Source organism: Oncorhynchus clarkii, chromosome 6, assembly GCF_045791955.1.
Source record: "Oncorhynchus clarkii lewisi isolate Uvic-CL-2024 chromosome 6, UVic_Ocla_1.0, whole genome shotgun sequence".
Classification (NCBI taxonomy): Eukaryota; Metazoa; Chordata; class Actinopteri; order Salmoniformes; family Salmonidae; genus Oncorhynchus; species Oncorhynchus clarkii.
Window position 1 is genome coordinate 31725665 of NC_092152.1, and position 17129 is coordinate 31742793.

General features: G+C 41.8%; 1 protein-coding gene across 2 annotated transcripts; it reads right to left on the reverse strand.

Annotated features, from left to right (window-relative positions):
- Window positions 1-273: 273 nt before the first annotated feature.
- On the reverse strand, window positions 274-17129 carry LOC139410975 (squamous cell carcinoma antigen recognized by T-cells 3-like). Of its 2 annotated transcripts, none has more exons than XM_071156714.1 (19): window positions 16925-17129; window positions 16137-16263; window positions 15104-15208; window positions 14825-15009; window positions 14079-14184; window positions 13194-13318; window positions 12770-12925; window positions 7809-7947; window positions 7489-7617; window positions 7314-7391; window positions 7169-7227; window positions 6940-7049; window positions 6708-6820; window positions 6030-6106; window positions 4388-4559; window positions 3774-4249; window positions 3523-3675; window positions 2389-2579; window positions 274-2155 (listed from the first exon to the last, which is right to left on the reverse strand). In XM_071156714.1, exons 1-19 carry the CDS (start codon window positions 17108-17110, stop codon window positions 1966-1968), a joined length of 2877 nt encoding a protein of 958 aa, XP_071012815.1. In that variant the 5' UTR covers window positions 17111-17129; the 3' UTR covers window positions 274-1965. The 2 variants fall into 2 exon arrangements, with proteins under 2 accessions (XP_071012815.1, XP_071012817.1); XM_071156716.1 differs by having other exon boundaries at window positions 358-2155; window positions 7510-7617.

Consider the following 17129-nt stretch of genomic DNA (forward strand, 5'->3'; position numbering starts at 1 on the left):
ACTGAAGGTGTTACAGTATGTGTACATGTCTGAGATGATTGAGTTGTGATTCTGCTTTGAATTGTCCCCCTTAAGAAATACAGTGCACAGATGATCACTTGCGGTGTGTCGATTCAACGTGTAAAATGTTCTGTGGTCAGGCGATAGGCAGGCCAACAGTCGTGTTATTCTGTCTTGTCATTTTGAGAACATGGTTTGCATCAATGTAATATACAGTACTATACTATACAGTAGCTCATCTGGGTCATACTGTCTGCTATTTCACTGAAGCTCTTTCATGTATTTAATCATTTATTTTAATGTAATTAGGGCCATTTCGGGCCCTAAATGTGATATGCTTAGTTTCAAAACTCAACATCTATTTGAATTGCTTTAATAAACAACTTAAGGTCAGAAATGGCAATAAAACCACAAGATGACATTTGTACAAGACTCAAATGACAAGTGTAAAACTTGGAACAAGCGGTAAATAAAAGGATCACTGAACAAAAGTAAAACAAGTTCAATCTCACAGGGTTGCGCTGACAATTTTGCAACTAAAAAATAAGCTATTTCTAGTTTACATTTGCGTTCTCGTAATAGAAAAATGTGAACACCATGACAATGATTTCAAAATTACTACACAATGTACATCATATATTGGACAAACAGAAAGCAACTTCGAAAGCTCAAATGTTTGTAGTCTCTAACTAGATTAGGCCACTGTGGTGATAGAACGTCGCTAGATATAGCTAATAATTCTCAAACATACAAATGTATTACAAAACTATGGCCAATCACTTGGAGTGTGTGAATTCTGAACACACATGATGTTCCCCACTCATCCAAACAGGATTACTGGTTGACAGAATTGTTAATGACCACATTCATTTGAAAGGCAAATGAGATTTAGGAATTTAGTTCAAACCTTTACATTCCCACGATGTAATTTATTCAACGTATCAAATCTGCCTACAATATGTGGACATGGAGGGCTCTTGCAATCAAAACCGCTGCATAGATTCTTTCTCCCAACAATGGTTGATTCACTTGTGGACAGGACTGGTTAGAATGAGATGACAAAAGTCAAGGCCCTTTAGTGCTTCTCCAAACTGTCAGTTCATTCCCTACCCATCTCATAGCTTATTCAATACCTTAGACAGGAATGAGCAAATTGGAAACAATCTCAGAAATAAATGAGAATACATTTTTTTTTTAAGTATTCCCTTCTAACCTTTCAGGTAAGACAGCCTAAACATGGATGGGTTTTAATGAGTCAGACAACCAACCTTACATTACAGTGCCATCAAAGAAGTCCCGGTAAGGGAATAATAAAGGATTATGTTTTTATGGGCAAAGACTTAAACTAGTCTAAATGTGAGCACAGAACTGGTGAGGAATGATTTCTGGCCAGTAATTATTTGTACAACTGCAGTTTTAGGTAATATTCTGTAAAGCGAAGCATTAGTCATTCACTGCATGGGAACAAATATTGTTGCATGTAGGGCAAACAAAACAATGAGTGGTATGTTGACACCTAAAGGAAACTTAACACACAAAAAAAATATTTCAATGTTGTTATACATATTTACACAATGTCAAGCTCTTGCATATACCTTTTAAAACATGAGTCACAAGCTGGTTTTGGATTTTTTTTTATATCCCTTCCCAAAACAGAACACACGATAAGTATTATTTACATACACACATATGATACGTCTTCTATAAAACACCTTTCCCAATTAAAAACAAACTGAAATTGGTAATTAAAACAGGCACTCACACTTGTTCACAAGGATGTAGTAATATGGAGTCTGGGGCCAGTTGAGCCAGGGAGATTAAGGCTTTCTTACAGAAAGTGACAAGGAAGATGGGGGCCATTGGTGTGGAATAAAGGAGAGTCAAAAATGTACAGCACAATATCTGCCATCTCTTCTCCTCAAGGACACAAGATGGCTTTCCATACAAAGGCAGTTTTTATTATTTTCACTTTTTGAAAAGCATTTTGGCAAAGTCTGAATTAGACAAGGGCTTGGCTTGTGCTTCAATCCCAGCATCTCCAGATGCGCCCCCTGTGGGTTTAGGTGCAGTCCCATTCTCTGCTTTACTTTCTGATCCTGTCTGCCGATGTAGTGAACGAGGGAGTAGTGAGAGCTGGGTGCGCCCTTTTCCCCTCCTGAAAAACAAATCCAAAGGAAATCAGACCTCTCAAATTCAAGTTATTGTTTCACATCTCTTTAGTGGGTGGGAATAGCAGTTTCAAAAAGCAGCTTATGTCTTATGAGTTAGATAAACAAATGGGCTGATAGGAATGAGTACCATGTTAAGGGAAATATCTTTGGTCTATTAAATCATTTTAGGTGCCAGTGTGTGAAGAATACATTATTCCTCGATCGTTGGGCAACTTACGATCCATAGACCATAGACCGGGGCATCATGGCTCCCACGGGTCTGCTGAAGCCAGGCTTGTCGGCAGTGTTTCTGCGAGGCGGGTTGCTAATGGCAACAGAGAGTGTGTGTTCCTGTAGTACTGTGCCATCCAATTTCAGCACGGCCTGGGAGGCCTGAGCCTCATCCCCAAACTCCACGTACGCCAGACCCTGCAGACACCACACAGTAGCACATTAGACCAGCAAAATCTAATGACCAATGTGTCAATGGAGCTTTTACATTTGTGATTCAAACAATCTGTTTGGATTAGTAATGTGACAAATAGAACAATGGTTTGGTTCTCACGGTGTGTCCCTTTCAGAAGGTTAAGCATTGCACCTCAATTCACATGACATTTTATTTTCATTTAATTTCGGAGGAGGCTGCTGTCGCTTGCCTTTCTCTGCCATTTTTCCAACTTCATGACGTAGTGGTGGAGAGTCAACTCCAAAATAATTGACTCCTTGCACATCGACTCCCAACTTCAGTAAAGCAGGGCCTATCATCCATGAACAGGTTAGAATATGGAGATGAGCGAGATGCAACACTTCGCTGTCATACATTATCTGTGCGTGTGCACAGGTTCACTTCATGCTGTTCACCAGGTGGTGGTAGCCAATACACCAAAACAACTGAAAAGTTGAGCCTTGCGCTTCAACACTGGAAATTTACCTACTATACTGTTCACTTCCTGCATCTACAAAAACAAGTGATTTTTCTTAATGTTAAGGACTGCAATTTCATTTAAACCTTTAAAATGTTCACACCCCTAGTTGGGGTTCCAGAGTGGCGCAGCGGTCTTAAGGCACTGCATATCAGTGCTAGAGGTGTCACTACAGACCCTGGTTCGATTTCAGGCTGTATCACAACTGGCCGTGATTGGGAATCCCATAAGGCGGTGAACAATTCGCAAAGCGTCATCCAGGTTAGGGTTTGGCCGGGGTAGGCCATCATTGTAAATAATAATTTGTTCTTAAACCGACTTGCCTAGTTAAATAAAATAGTTTGGATGTTTTATTCGCATTACAACAAATATAAGACTCAAGCAAATAACTATTCTTAACATCTGGATAGAGAAAGGAATAACCCTTACCTACCAGCATTATGCCTCACCTTGGGTTTGCCTGAGCGGTTGGTGACCAAGCGGATGTCTTTAATGGTGCCATGAACCTTGCATAGCTCCTCTAGCTGCTCCTTGGTGCAGGAAAAGGGCAGGCCCGAGATAAAGATCTTGTGTTTCTCTAGGTTTGTGTTGTACTTAAACACCTAGAGGAAGAGAAATTAAGTTACTTACTAGCCACATGGTGAACCACCATTCCATTCATTCACCTCTAAATGCAAACTAACAGATGTGGGTCTCTTACCTTAAAATCAGGGTTCTTGTTTTTATCCACACAGGGTGATACGAACATGGGCCTGCCTTCCACCTCTTGCCGGTCCATCTTCAGGGCCTCGACCACAGACGCCTTGCCCTCAAACTGTACGTAGCAGTACCCTCTGAAGCCCTTGGCAGCATAGACGGGGCGCACTGACTGGACAGGACCACAGGGCTCAAACAACTTCTTCAGCCTCTTCTCTGGATCCTCCATGGTGAAGGCCAGGTTACTGATAAACACACTGCAGTCGTCCTTGCGTAGCTCGGGGTCGTTTTCCTGGGTCTTCCATAAGGTGGCTGGCGCCACCTGCTGGCCCCTCTTAGTACCAGGGGGTTCCTGTCTGCGGCCAGGGGGGGCTCTCCTCCCAAACAGCCCACTCTCTGTCCCCATGAACTCCTCAGCACCACCACATCCCCCCCTGAAGCCTTGGTCGCCCTCCCTTCGGTGCCTCTTTGGAGGTTGCTCTGTTGCACAGAGGTGACACAAAGATTGTGCAAACACACAGGATGACTTCTATACATGCCACTTTATTAGCATAAGTGGAGACCAAACAATAATAATCCTATGTTAAATAAAGGTATGATCTTCATGCTTCTCCTTACCCGATTCCTCTCCCCACTCATCCTCGTAATCCTTGTCTTCTGCCTTCCTCTTCTCTCCAGGCCTGCTGGCTTTCTGGCCCTTCTTCTGGTTCTTCTTGTCTGCCTTGGCCCTCCGCCGCTGTTCAGTCTTCTCCTCCACCTGGCGAGCCACATGGGCCTCTTTCTCTGTCACCTGAGAGGGACAGGGATGACGTTATGAACCTGACAGTTCCAGTCCTCAGGAACCTGATTGGTGTCACAGTTTTGCCCCAGCTAACACACCTGAATCCAATAATAAACTAATCATGATCTTCAGTTTAGAATGCATTTGGATTAATCAGCTGTGTTTGCTAGGGATGGAGAAAGTGTGACACCAATCAGGCTCCCGACAACTGGAGTTGCACAGGCCTGTATTACAGCCTGAATTTATAAATTGAGATGTTTTGTGTCACTGGTCTACACACAATGCCCCATTAAGTGGGGTTTAGCTTTTTGAAATGTTTACAACAAAAAGAAAATGGAAAAGAGTCAAGTATGCAACCTCTTATGGCAAACCTAAAGCACATTTTTACTCCTAAACTGATTAATAAGTCACATAATAAGTTGTGTGCAATAAGTGTTTAACATGCTTTCTGAATGACTACCTCCTCTCTGTACCCCACACATATCATTAATTATCTTTAAGGTCCCTCAGTCAAGCAGTGAATTTTAAACACAGATTCAACCACAAAGACCAGGGAGGTTTTCCAATGCCCCGCAAAGAAGGGCACCTATTGGTAGATGGTTAAATATTTTAAAAAAGCATTGAATATCCCTTTTAGCATGGTGAAGTTATTAGACTTTGGATGGTGTATCAATACACCCAGTCACGACGAAGATACAGGTGTCCTTCCTAACTCAGTTGCCAGAGAGGAAGGAAACTGCTCAGGGATTTCACCGTGGCAAATGGTTACTTTAAAACAGTTTAAGTTTAATGGCTGTGATAGGAGAAAAAAAATCAACAACATTGTAGTTACTCCACAATACTAACTTAATTGAGAGTGAAAAGGAGGCCTGTACACAAAAAAATATTCCAAAACATGCATCCTGTTTGCAACAAGGCACAACAAAATGTGGCAAAGCAATTAACTTTTTGTCCTGAATACAAAGTGTTATGTTTGAGGCAAATCCAATACAACACATTACTCTCCATATTTTCGAGCATAGTGGTGGCAGCATCATGTTATGGGTATGCTTGTAATCGTTAAGGACTGGGGAGTTTTCTAGCAATGCTCAACAACCAATTTGACAGCGCTTAAAGAATGGGCAAATGTTTCACAATCAAGGTGTGGAAAGCTCTTACAGACGTACCCACATCTGTAATCGCTGCCAAAGGTGCTTGTACAAAGTATTGACCCAGGGGTGTGAATACTTATGTAAATGAGATATTTCTGTATTTAATTTTCAATAAATTTGCCCCAAAAAACAAAACATGATTTCACTTTGTCATTATGTGTGTAGATGGGTGAAAAATAAATCCATTTAGAATTCAGGCTGTGCACCAACAAAATGTGAAATTCAGGGGAATTCAGGAAGTCCAGGGGTATGAATACTTTCTGAAGGCACTACGTCCACAGGCATGACTAGCAGCAGTGTTGTTTTGAGTGTTGCTGTGTCATCCTACCTTGGCCCTCTGCTCATTGACTCTGTTCAGCCGTGTCTCAGTCTTCTGCACCGCTGCATCCCAGTCCTCCAGAGAACCTGGAGGTTACACAGAACAAACTGCAATGAAACATTCACCTTACTCTCAGACTAAGGTTTACCAATACAGTGTTGTTTTCAACAAATCAACCAATCCAGCCCATCAACTGACACTCCAGATACCTGTCCACTTATTGAGGGGATTTGGTTAAGCTCATGGTTGGTGAGAGTTTGCACTGGTGAAAAGTGATTGCATTCATTTTGGAACCAGGCTGCCTCCCGGGCCTGACCTAGGTGCCCTGCTATGGCCGACGGCGAAGTCGGCGCAGAACAAAAGTGACACAAGTTAAGTACGTGGAGTAATGAGTAGGATTCGGTGTTTTCACATTCTAAAGTGATTGTTTTGATAAAAACGCTTTCTGCCTTCCCAATGAAAACTAGTTTGAAAATTCTTAAATATATTTTAATGGAAAATAGATGTTTGTCTCTGAATAATGCATCATGCTGCCTTATTTTACAATATGACCAAGAGGCACAAAGTACGGCAAATTCGCACTTCCCTCGCCGGCTTTGTGGTCACGTGACGGGCCATAGCCCAGTGCAACCCAGACCAGCTTAATCGAATCGCCTCATTCATGACATTTCCATCACGTTGACTTACCCTCAACCCTCTCAAAGGTGAGCAGGACCTCGCACACATGCTCTGGGTAGTCGGAGGTACACTGGACGGCCCTGTGGAGGGCTTTCCTGCAGTGGAGAGCATCTCCGTACGACCTGCAGAGTCAGAAAACATCACACACAAAATCAGCATCAGATTTGCCACTAATAAATCAATATCTCTAACCTTGAAAACAACAGTTTATAGGTGACGACTAAAGAGTGACCTCACTGACCTCTCCAGGTTATAGTACTCCAACCACATGTTGGCGAATTTGGCGTTCCCTTTTGTCATGATGCTGTCCCACAGTTCTCTGGCCTTCTGCATGTTCTTACAATGCAAGGCCTGGTCAAAGAGAGGAAAGAGGTGGTTTAAAAATCACATTTTAATTTGTATAGATGCTGTTTTTGCACTGATAGAAGCAAGTGAACACAAGACAAGTGTGTCATAATCTTCACCCTTACCTCAATCTTTGCCCAGACCTGCATGATAGTACAAGAGGGGTCTCCACTTTCACTAAACCCTTAAAAGGAGCAAGACATGGTGGTGAGTCTCCAACACAAACACACAAAGACAGATTAACAGTACACAGGCTGCAGGTCCACTTACTCTCTTCCACATCCTGTTTCATATAGTCCAGGGACCGGGTGAAGGCTGCCCGCAGCTCCTCCAGCTCTCTGCTCGACTCTGGAAACGCATAATGCCATTATCAATAGAGGACTTCTTTCATGTATACACTTGACTCCGCTAATAAGATTGTATTACTTATGTTACTTTGCATTACCCAATGTTAAGGTGCTTTCACCTTTGCTGAAATCGACGCGCCGCCTCAGGTAATCAAGGTACGCTTCCCAGATATTCACGTAATCTGTGGCTTGTATGAAACCAGCATTCAGGGCCCTTTCAAAAACATCTGTGGAGGGAAAGAGATGATCTTCATAATTCCACAGTCTCATGGGCAAAACAACTCCTGTAACCAAGTTCACCTATTTTCATTGAAATATACATTAATGTCTTCTTTGTTTACAATCTTTGTTTACATCCACTCCACGTATGACAGATATTAGTGTTGCCACCATAACCCTCCTGTGGTCCAGTGGTTACCTGAGATAGTGTGGTGGTCAGCCCCATGCCTCTCCAGGGCCAGCAGGTAGTTCTTCCACAGGCCCATGGTCCAGGGGCAGTTCCTGACCGCACGGTCGTGAGAGGACAGGACCAGGTCTTTGATCTTCAGTTGGCGGTCCTGAGGCAACAGCAATTCGATACAGCAGAGTATCCGCATTAGAGGTCGACCGATTAATCGGAATGGCCGATTTCAAGTTTTCATAACAATCGGAAATCGGTATTTTTGGGCGCCGACTTGCCGATTTTAAAAAATACCTTTATTTAACTAGGCAAGTCAGTTAAGAACACGTGGATTAACTGCCTTGTTCAGGGGCAGAATGACAGATTTTCACCTTGTCAGCTCGGGGGATACAATCTTGCAAACTTACAGTTAACAAGTCCAACGCAATAACGACCTGCCTCTCTCGTTGCACTCCACAATGAGTGTTACGCGAATGCGGTAAGCCAAGGTAAGTTGCTAGCTAGCATTAAACGTATCTTATAAAAAACAATCAATCATAATCACTAGTTAACTACACATGGTTGATGATATTACTAGATATTATCTAGCGTGTCCTGCGTTGCTTATAATCTGACTGAGCATACAAGCATACAAGTATCTAAGTATCTGACTGAGCGGTGGTAGGCAGAAGCAGGCGCGTAAACATTCATTCAAACAGCACTTTCGTGCATTTTGCCAGCAGCTCTTCGTTGTGCGTCAAGCATTGCGCTGTTTATGACTTCAGGCCTATCAACTCCCGAGATGAGGCTGGTGTAACTGAAGTGAAATGGCTAGCTAGTTAGCGCGCGCTAATAGCGTTTCAAACGTCACTTGCTCTGCGCTTTCTAGTAGTTGTTCCCCTTGTTCTGCTTGGGTAACGCTGCTTCGATGGTGGCTGTTGTCGTTGTGTTGCTGGTTCGAGCCCAGGGAGGAGCGAGGAGAGGGACGGAAGCTATACTGTTACACGGGCAATACTAAAGTGCCTATAAGAACATCCAATAGTCAAAGGTCAATGAAATACAAATGGTATAGAGAGAAATAGTCCTAGAATTCCTATAACAACTACAACCTAAAACTTCTCAATTGGGAATATTGAAGAATCATGTTAAAAGGAACCACCAGCTTTCATATATTCTCATGTTCTGAGCAAGGAACTTAAACGTTAGCTTTCTTACATAGCACATATTGCACTTTTACAACACTTTGTTTTTGCATTATTTAAACCAAATTGAACAGGTTTCATTTGAGGCTAAATTTATTTCATTGATGTATTATATTAAGTTAAAATAAGTGTTCATTCAGTATTGTTGTAATTGTCATTATTACAAATACACAAAAATATATATATTTTTTATAATAATAATAAAATTTAAAAAACATCGTCCAATTAATCGATATCGGCTTTTTTGGTCCAATAATGGGTATTGGCGTTGAAAAATCATAATCGGTCGACCTCTAATCCGCATATTATTTTTGATGATATTATATTGATTCTGTCTCCAAGTATCGAGAGAGATATATTAGTACTAGTCAAAAGTTGCCACCTACTCATTCAAGGGTTTTTCTTTATTTACTATTTTCTACATTGTAGAATAGTATCCAAAAAAGGTATTACACAAATCAAAATATATTTTAGGTTCTTCAAAGTAGCCACCTTTTGCCTTGACAGCTATGCACTCTTGGCATTCTCCCAACCAGCTTCACCTGGAATGCTTTTCCAACAGTCTTGAAGGAGTTCCCACATATGCTGAGCACTTGTTGGCTGCTTTTCCTTTACTCTGTGGTCCAACTCATCCCAAACCAACAGTCTCATCCCAAACCATCTCAATTGGGTTGAGGTCGGGTGATTGTGGAGGCCAGGTCATCTGATGCAGCACTCCATCACTATCCTTCTTGGTCAAATAGCCCTAACACTGCCTGGAGGTGTGTTGGGTCATTGTCCTGTTGAAAAACAAATATAGTCCCACCAAACCCAAACCAGATGGTGTATCACTGCAGAATGCTGTGGTAGCCATGCTGGTTAAGAGTGCCTTGAATTCTAAATAAATCCCTGACAGTGTCACCAACAAAGCACCCCCACATCTACTCTACATGCTTATGCGGCTCACAAAGACACGGAGGTTGGAACGAAATATCTAAAATTACAGATTTCCACCGGTCTAATGTCCATTGCTTGTGTTTCTTGGCACAAGCAAGTCTCTTCTTTTTATTGGTGTTCTTTAGTAGTGCTTTCTTTGCAGCAATTTGACCATGAAGGCCTGATTCACAGTCTCCTCTGAACAGTTGATGTTACTTGAACTCTGTGAAGCCTTTATTTGGGCTTTAATCTGCAGTGCAGTTAACTAATGAACTTATCCTCTGCAGTAGAGGTAACTCTGGGTCTTCCTTTCCGGTGGTAGTCCTCATGAGAGCCAGTTTCATCATAGCGCTTGATGGTTTTTGCGACTGCACTTGAAGAAACTTTCAAAGTTCTTGAAATTTTCTGGATTGACTGACCTTCATGTCTAAAAGTAATGATGGACTGTTGTTTCTCTTTGCTTATTTGAGCTGTTCTTGCCATAATATGGACTTGGTCTTTTACCAAACAGGGCTATCTTCTGTATGCCACCCCTACCTTGTCACAACACAACTGATTTGCTCAAATGCATTAGTTAACTTTTAAGAAGGCACACCTGTTAATTGAAATGCATTCTACCTTATAAAGCTGGTTGAGAGAATGCCAAGAGTGTGCAAAGCTGACATCAAGGCAAGCGTGGCTACTTTGAAGAATCTCAAATATAAACTATATTTTGATTTGTTTAACAATTTTTGGTTACTACATGATTCCATATGTGTTATTTCATCGGTTTGATGTCTTCACTATTATTCTACAATGTAGAAAATAGTAAAAAAGAAAGAAAAACCATGGAATGAGGTGGTGTCCAAACTTTTGACTGGTACTGTATATATAACCCAATAATCACACTCACTACTTACCAACTATATAACCCAATAGTCAGATTCATTACTTACCAAAAACAGTGGCAAATTCCAATAAAACTAATGTTACATCACGTTTTGAAGTTCACTTTCTTTGCTTTGTCTAACACTATCATGACTGTAGCAAAGAAATTGTGAGTGCAGTATTTATTTAGTTTTATATTCATAGCACAAACAATTGTTAGCAAGTTTCACACACTGGCATTAGCCACAAGGGAAAGGCCTGCCCCAGCAAGTGCAGAGGGGGGGTTGCCTAGCAACACATGTCTGGGGGAGCCAATGTCTGTACTGCACAACAAATTCCAATGATTTGTGAAGATTTGTGTAGCAAGGCAGCTAAAATGGCCTTGAAAAAAATATGATTTCAACTAATAGGGAGAAGTATCTAACAAAAATAACTACATTGTGGCATTCACTGATCCTAAACCATTTACCTATAATAGAAATGTTGATACATTTGTGGACAAAATTCTTAACTGCTTCTCAAACGAGAGGCTGCAGTAGCCAAGACGAATGCCAGTTGAATTTTTGTAGAGCTGTCTTTCTGTATACTATCAACAGTAGCCTACTGCTAATTTTCAACTATGTTCACTATTGAAAGTTAACTTTTGTAAATCACTTTCCCTCAAAATAAACAAGCTCAGCGAGTGGATTGATTCGTTTTAGTTTTTTTGATAGTCTGGAAGGTCCGCATGTGAATTATATTTTACAATTTAGTCTGACGCTCTTATTCAGAGTGACTTACAGTTAGTGCTCTGATCTTAAGATAGCTAGGTGGGACAACCACATCTCAAGTAAGTAAAATGTTCATAAATAAAGTAGTCATCAGCAAAGTCAGTGCTAGTAGGGGAACAAAAGTAAAGTGCGAGTCTTAGTTTACAAAGGACAAGTTCTTTTTTTTTGGGGGGGGGGGGGGGGGGGGGGAATTATTGAATGATTGATTTATCGACTCACCCATGTACTGCTCAATAAAATGTGACTTGCATCAAGTATGGTGGTGCTAGAATGAACGGTCAATTATATTGCTCAAATAAAGCATGAGTTTTCCACGTGTAATCTCAATGTGGTGCACCAGCAGTTTTCTATTGGACTTTTACAGGGCATGTCGAACTGGAACGCCAAATGCACTGAGAAGTTACTGGCACGTTGGCAAATGACTAGACTTGATCCTCTCAGTCAGTATATGAAGTGAGACACATTTGACAGAAGAATCGAAAGTAACAAATTCTAGTACCAAAATGTTTTTTCATGCTATAGTATCGAAAAAGTACCTAGGTTTCTGTACACCGTGCAACACTATTGACAAGGAACTCAAAGACAGCAAATCTTCTATAATTTCTACCTGGGTGATATTAAGGACATGTTTTTGTTAGATAGGTTCCAACCATGGGATAGCAGAAGTGTTTCACTACGGCAGCTACTGATATTCCACACCACTGTAGATGTGAAAAGACCTACACCTGCAACACAACACTGCACCAGGAATAATATACTGCCAAACGCCATTAGGCAGTGTCATGATTTGATTAATGTGTGGAAGCATATAATTCAGTTAAATCACATTTCCAATGTAATCAATTCCCTGAGTATATGCAGGAGACGACTAGATTTAATCACAGCACTTCCACAGCATATAGCTAGCTACCTTGATGGCTTTCTTTATTTCCTTAAATTCTATAGTTGTGAGACAGAATGTGAGACACAGAAAGTGCCAAAACTGGGCTTCATAAAGACAGCCTAATGGATTACAGGTTAGGAACCATATGATTAAAAGTAGTTTTTTCCCTTCAAACTAGTGAAACGCCAAGGCTCTGATGAATTACTCTGTCTGTGTTTGCTATCGCAGCATCTAATTACCATCCCATTAAAGATATTCAAAGGCCCATGAATACATTTCAGGAGCTGCTGGAGAGAGGGAGACGGCTGGCTGTGAGTAATTAAAATGGGGGGGGGGGGGGGGGGGGGGGGGGGTGGCACTCACCAGGTATTTGGTGTACTTTGCCCACATGTCTGGTACCAGGCAGTTTTCTGACAATGCCCGCTCAAAGATGATCTGGATCCGTGCTGGGTCACCCTCCTTTTGCTCATAGTCAATGTAGGTCTGATATTCTGCCAGCTTGGGTGGCTCGGCTATCATCTGCAACACAAATGTTGGCATGTTAAGGGCATTGAGCAGACAACCATGTCTAGAATACAGACTCAGAGTCCACAGAGATTTCACACGCATAAAAAAGCAAGACCTTTGCTTAAGCACATAATACTTAAAATTATACATAACTTTACTACTAATCTACTGCTACTTTCTAGGCAGTGTAATCAAATTGAATGCTTAAAATCCATTAAATCCTTCTAAAACAAACAGTATGGTACAAATGTCCAGACTAGAATACAATCTAGGTAAGTACCAGAGTCTCCTCATAAGGCTTGCTCTTCTCCATTTCTTGCAGGGCCCCCTTGTACTTTTGGGAGACTGTATCAGACACCCCCTGGTCAGACCACTCCTCATACTCGGCATATGTTCCGTCCATGTCTACAAAAGAGCACAGTTATCATTACGAAAAACCTTTCACACTCAACCCTGAATATGCATACAACAGCCAGCCACATTCTAAGTGTGGCTAAGAATGAAGGTGATTATAGAAAAAGCATCCTGTGTGTTTATTACAATGACTTGAATGGAGACACACCAATAGTTCCAAATCTCATTTATTGGGATATTGGATTTTGAAATGTTTGAGTTCTTCCTCATTTGACTAATAACACACAGCCATGTAAATGCTTCACCGGTTTTCTTTTTCTTTGTGCCATCATCTTGTGGGGGTACAAAACACTGACTGATGACAGGCCATAGATAAGGAGGGATTATACACTGAGCGTTGGCACAGGTCATAGAAGAGGGAGATGGGTTTAGCCGTTCCAGAAATGCCTCCGGTGGCCGTTCAGCCGTATCAGAAAAAAGGCAGCAGACAATGCCAGAACATTTATCTCTTGGCCAGTTCTGCACTTAGATGAAAGGTTGGTCAGGGACCACATTACTGGGCCTGGTGAGGATGAGTGCTTTCTCTGTAAACTTCTGTTTAGTCTTTCAAAAGCCACATAGTAAGAGAAAGCAACACCCCACAACTCTCCTGACATTGCACTGGCTCTCCACATCTGTCCTGAAAAGGTCTTTGCAACGGGTACCTCCCAAGTCTGCCATGATGGACTCTTAAGGACATGCTATTCCATCCAACCGAATCTCCTCCCCTCTGTACAGCACAACCCCCAGAGACGAGCAGGAAGAGCCTTACCCATTAAGGGGATGGACAGCTGGCGGCGGAACAGAGTGTGGATGCGCTCGAGCTGAGCGTTCAGAAGCTCCTGCTGCTCGCGGGTGGGAACGCTGCCAGGGGGCGGCTGAGGAGAAATCAGGGAGAGAAAACGGATTCAAAATCCAGCAAAGAGACTGGTTTGTGTAATATCAGATTGAGTTCAAATCATGCGTTTTTGTTTCTGCCTAATACTCAGATATAAGGAAAACGTACCATCATTCATTTAGCAAATGTTCTTATACAAAACACCAGTGATTGGGAAATCGATAGTTACATATCGGCATATAATTTTAGGCGATAAATCATCATATCGTATTGACAATATCGCAATAATTATTGCGCTAATTTGCTGTACGTGCACCAAAACACAAGTATTTCTCCTTCATAGCTTGTTCTCCATCTTCTTTTCAAATAGGGAGACAATTTGTTTTTCGGCACTTTTATTTCCACGACTGATCAAAACTCGTTTTCTCATGGCTCTCTTGTCCTTCTGCTGCAGACATATGGTCAGCAATATGTTTGGAACATCAAATCACAGTATCGAATCGCAATACATATAGAATCGTGAGAACCGCAATACATATCGGCAAATAAGTATTGTGATAATAATGTATAGCAATTCCAAGCCCTACAAAACACCCTAAGAAATAAAGACATGGACAGGTATAGAGAAATGAGTAGCATGTTGCAGCTATTTGAGATCATTATTATTCAGGGGAGCTCACCTGAACAGTTGCCAGTATGGCGTTCTCAAACTCCCTGTAGGCCTCCCACACTGTCGCCCCCTTGGTCATGTGCAGCCCCACAGCTGTCAGGGCTCTCTCGAAGATGGACCTCACCTTCTCCATCCCACCAGGCAGTCCCATGCCCCCGATAGAGTATTGGGCATATTCCAGCCAGATTTCAGGGCCTGAAGGCCACACAAGAATTGCAATGTTTAGTTTACAATAACATCACATCATATAGAATCGTAACACAGGCCAATGAGTGGGGGCAGAACTCACAGATATAATCTTTCATAGCCGTCTCAAAGAGCTCATAGACTTTCTCCCGGTTCGGCTCTTCTTCTGTTAGGTGGATCTCATCCTTGAGCCAGTCCAGCCAAATCTCTGCAGGAGGACAAGTCAGCTTTGCATACAGTTCACAACAACATTCAGTATGTTCAAAACAATGAAACCATCACAACTTCCCACAGGAATGTGTTGAAACAGTAAACCTTGTTCCAAATGATTAAATCATTATCCATAAAAGGCCAATCAAATCACAACAAAAGGAGCAGCAGAACTATTTTCAACAAGTCTTAAATGCTGACTAGACCTGGCGCGCGTGTACGCCATTGCGTGCATGTTGATTTTTGTCCACCCACTCCATACGCGATCAGGACACGCAGGATGAAATATCAAAAAGAACTCTGAACCAACTATATTAATTTGGGGTCAGGTTGAAAAAAACAACAATGTATGGCAATTTAGCTAGCTTGCTGTTGCTAGCTGATTTGTTATGGGATATAAACATTGAGCTGTTATTTTACCTGAAATGCACAAGTTCCTCTACTCCGAAAATGAATCCACAAACAAAAGTGTAAATCGAGTTAGAGATTGCTAGAAACTTCTTTCAGGTTTCTTCTTCTTCTGACTTTATATGGCGGTTGGCAACCAACTTTAAGGTGCATTACCACCACCAACTGGACTGGAGTGTGGACCTCAGCTCATCTTTCAATCAACAGTATATGCTTCTAAAAACCTATGAGGAAATGGAATGGGCGGGCCTTGCAGTGTGTCAAGCAGTCACAGATAGAACCAAGTTACATTTCAGCGCATGGCTACGCAGACGCTTGTGTGCAGTGTGGGTGCAATGATTGAATAATGTGTGTACATTTATTTTGCAATACTCGCTCATGTGATGCAGGTGATGTGGTTAGCACGTTAGATGTAATCCAGTCTACTGCACGAAGCACTTCAGCTCAATCATAGAAGTAGTAATGCACAAAGCTGTCTGCAACACCACATCTCCAGAGGCCATCAGACACCAACCAACCTTCAGTGAGTGGGAAGAGCTCACTCATCTTCTGCCTTGCCTTACGCAGCCGAGGCAGCTCCCCCTCCTGCCTCAGGAGTTTTATGAGGTCCACATGACAGTTGTAATCAAAAGCATTGATGGACAGCTGAAAGTTAGAGTATAGAGTCAGACCAACAACCACTGGGTCTTTGGTAAGCAAACAAACACACAACGTAAATAACTAAACAGGACTCCACCACTTAATTGTGTAGTAAGTTTGTGCAATCAACCAAGTACTGTTCAATTTGGTTGCTGACTGTCTAGTTAGCTACCTTACTAGCTGCAGCTCGCAAAAAAGGGCGCGTGTTTACAGCTGCTGCAAGCACGTTGTCGTTGGGGAAATCAACTTCGCAGAAGCATGGATTTGTTGCCTATCTAGCTAACGCCAATGTAACTTGCTAACTAACTGCCTAGAAATCAGTATTTGATATGTATTAAATTCGTAAGTATTATATTATTGTGGCTCGGTAACATGCTAGCAAGTTATGAGTCAACATTAGCTAGTATAGTAACGTTACGTAGTCAACGTTAGTCCAACGAAGCTAGCTGGCTAATAGTAGCATGCTAGCTAGCTTTCGTTCTTTTCAATGTAAGCGGTGCAAGTCTGCAAACAAGCCAACTTGCTATTTGATGTGGATTGATTTCAAATCTCAATGTAACCGACAACGTTGTTGTCAAACGTTAGATAAATGGCTAGCTAGGTTTCCATTAATTTCTCAAACAAAGCTAGAGTAAGTTAGCTTAGGTAGCTAAATTTGCTAACGTACCTGCTCCTCCAAACGCTGAATTTCGGCTTCATTCTCTTTTTCGTCTTCTGATGAATTGTCTATTTCATCGTCGGAATTTTCAATTCCCAAATCCTCCTCTTCATCTGAATCCATTTCATTTTCCATCACTGCCTCTTCCTCCATCTCTTGCAACTGAGTCTCATCTGCGTCCCCCGTTGCTGCCATGTTGGAACTTTGTCTGCCT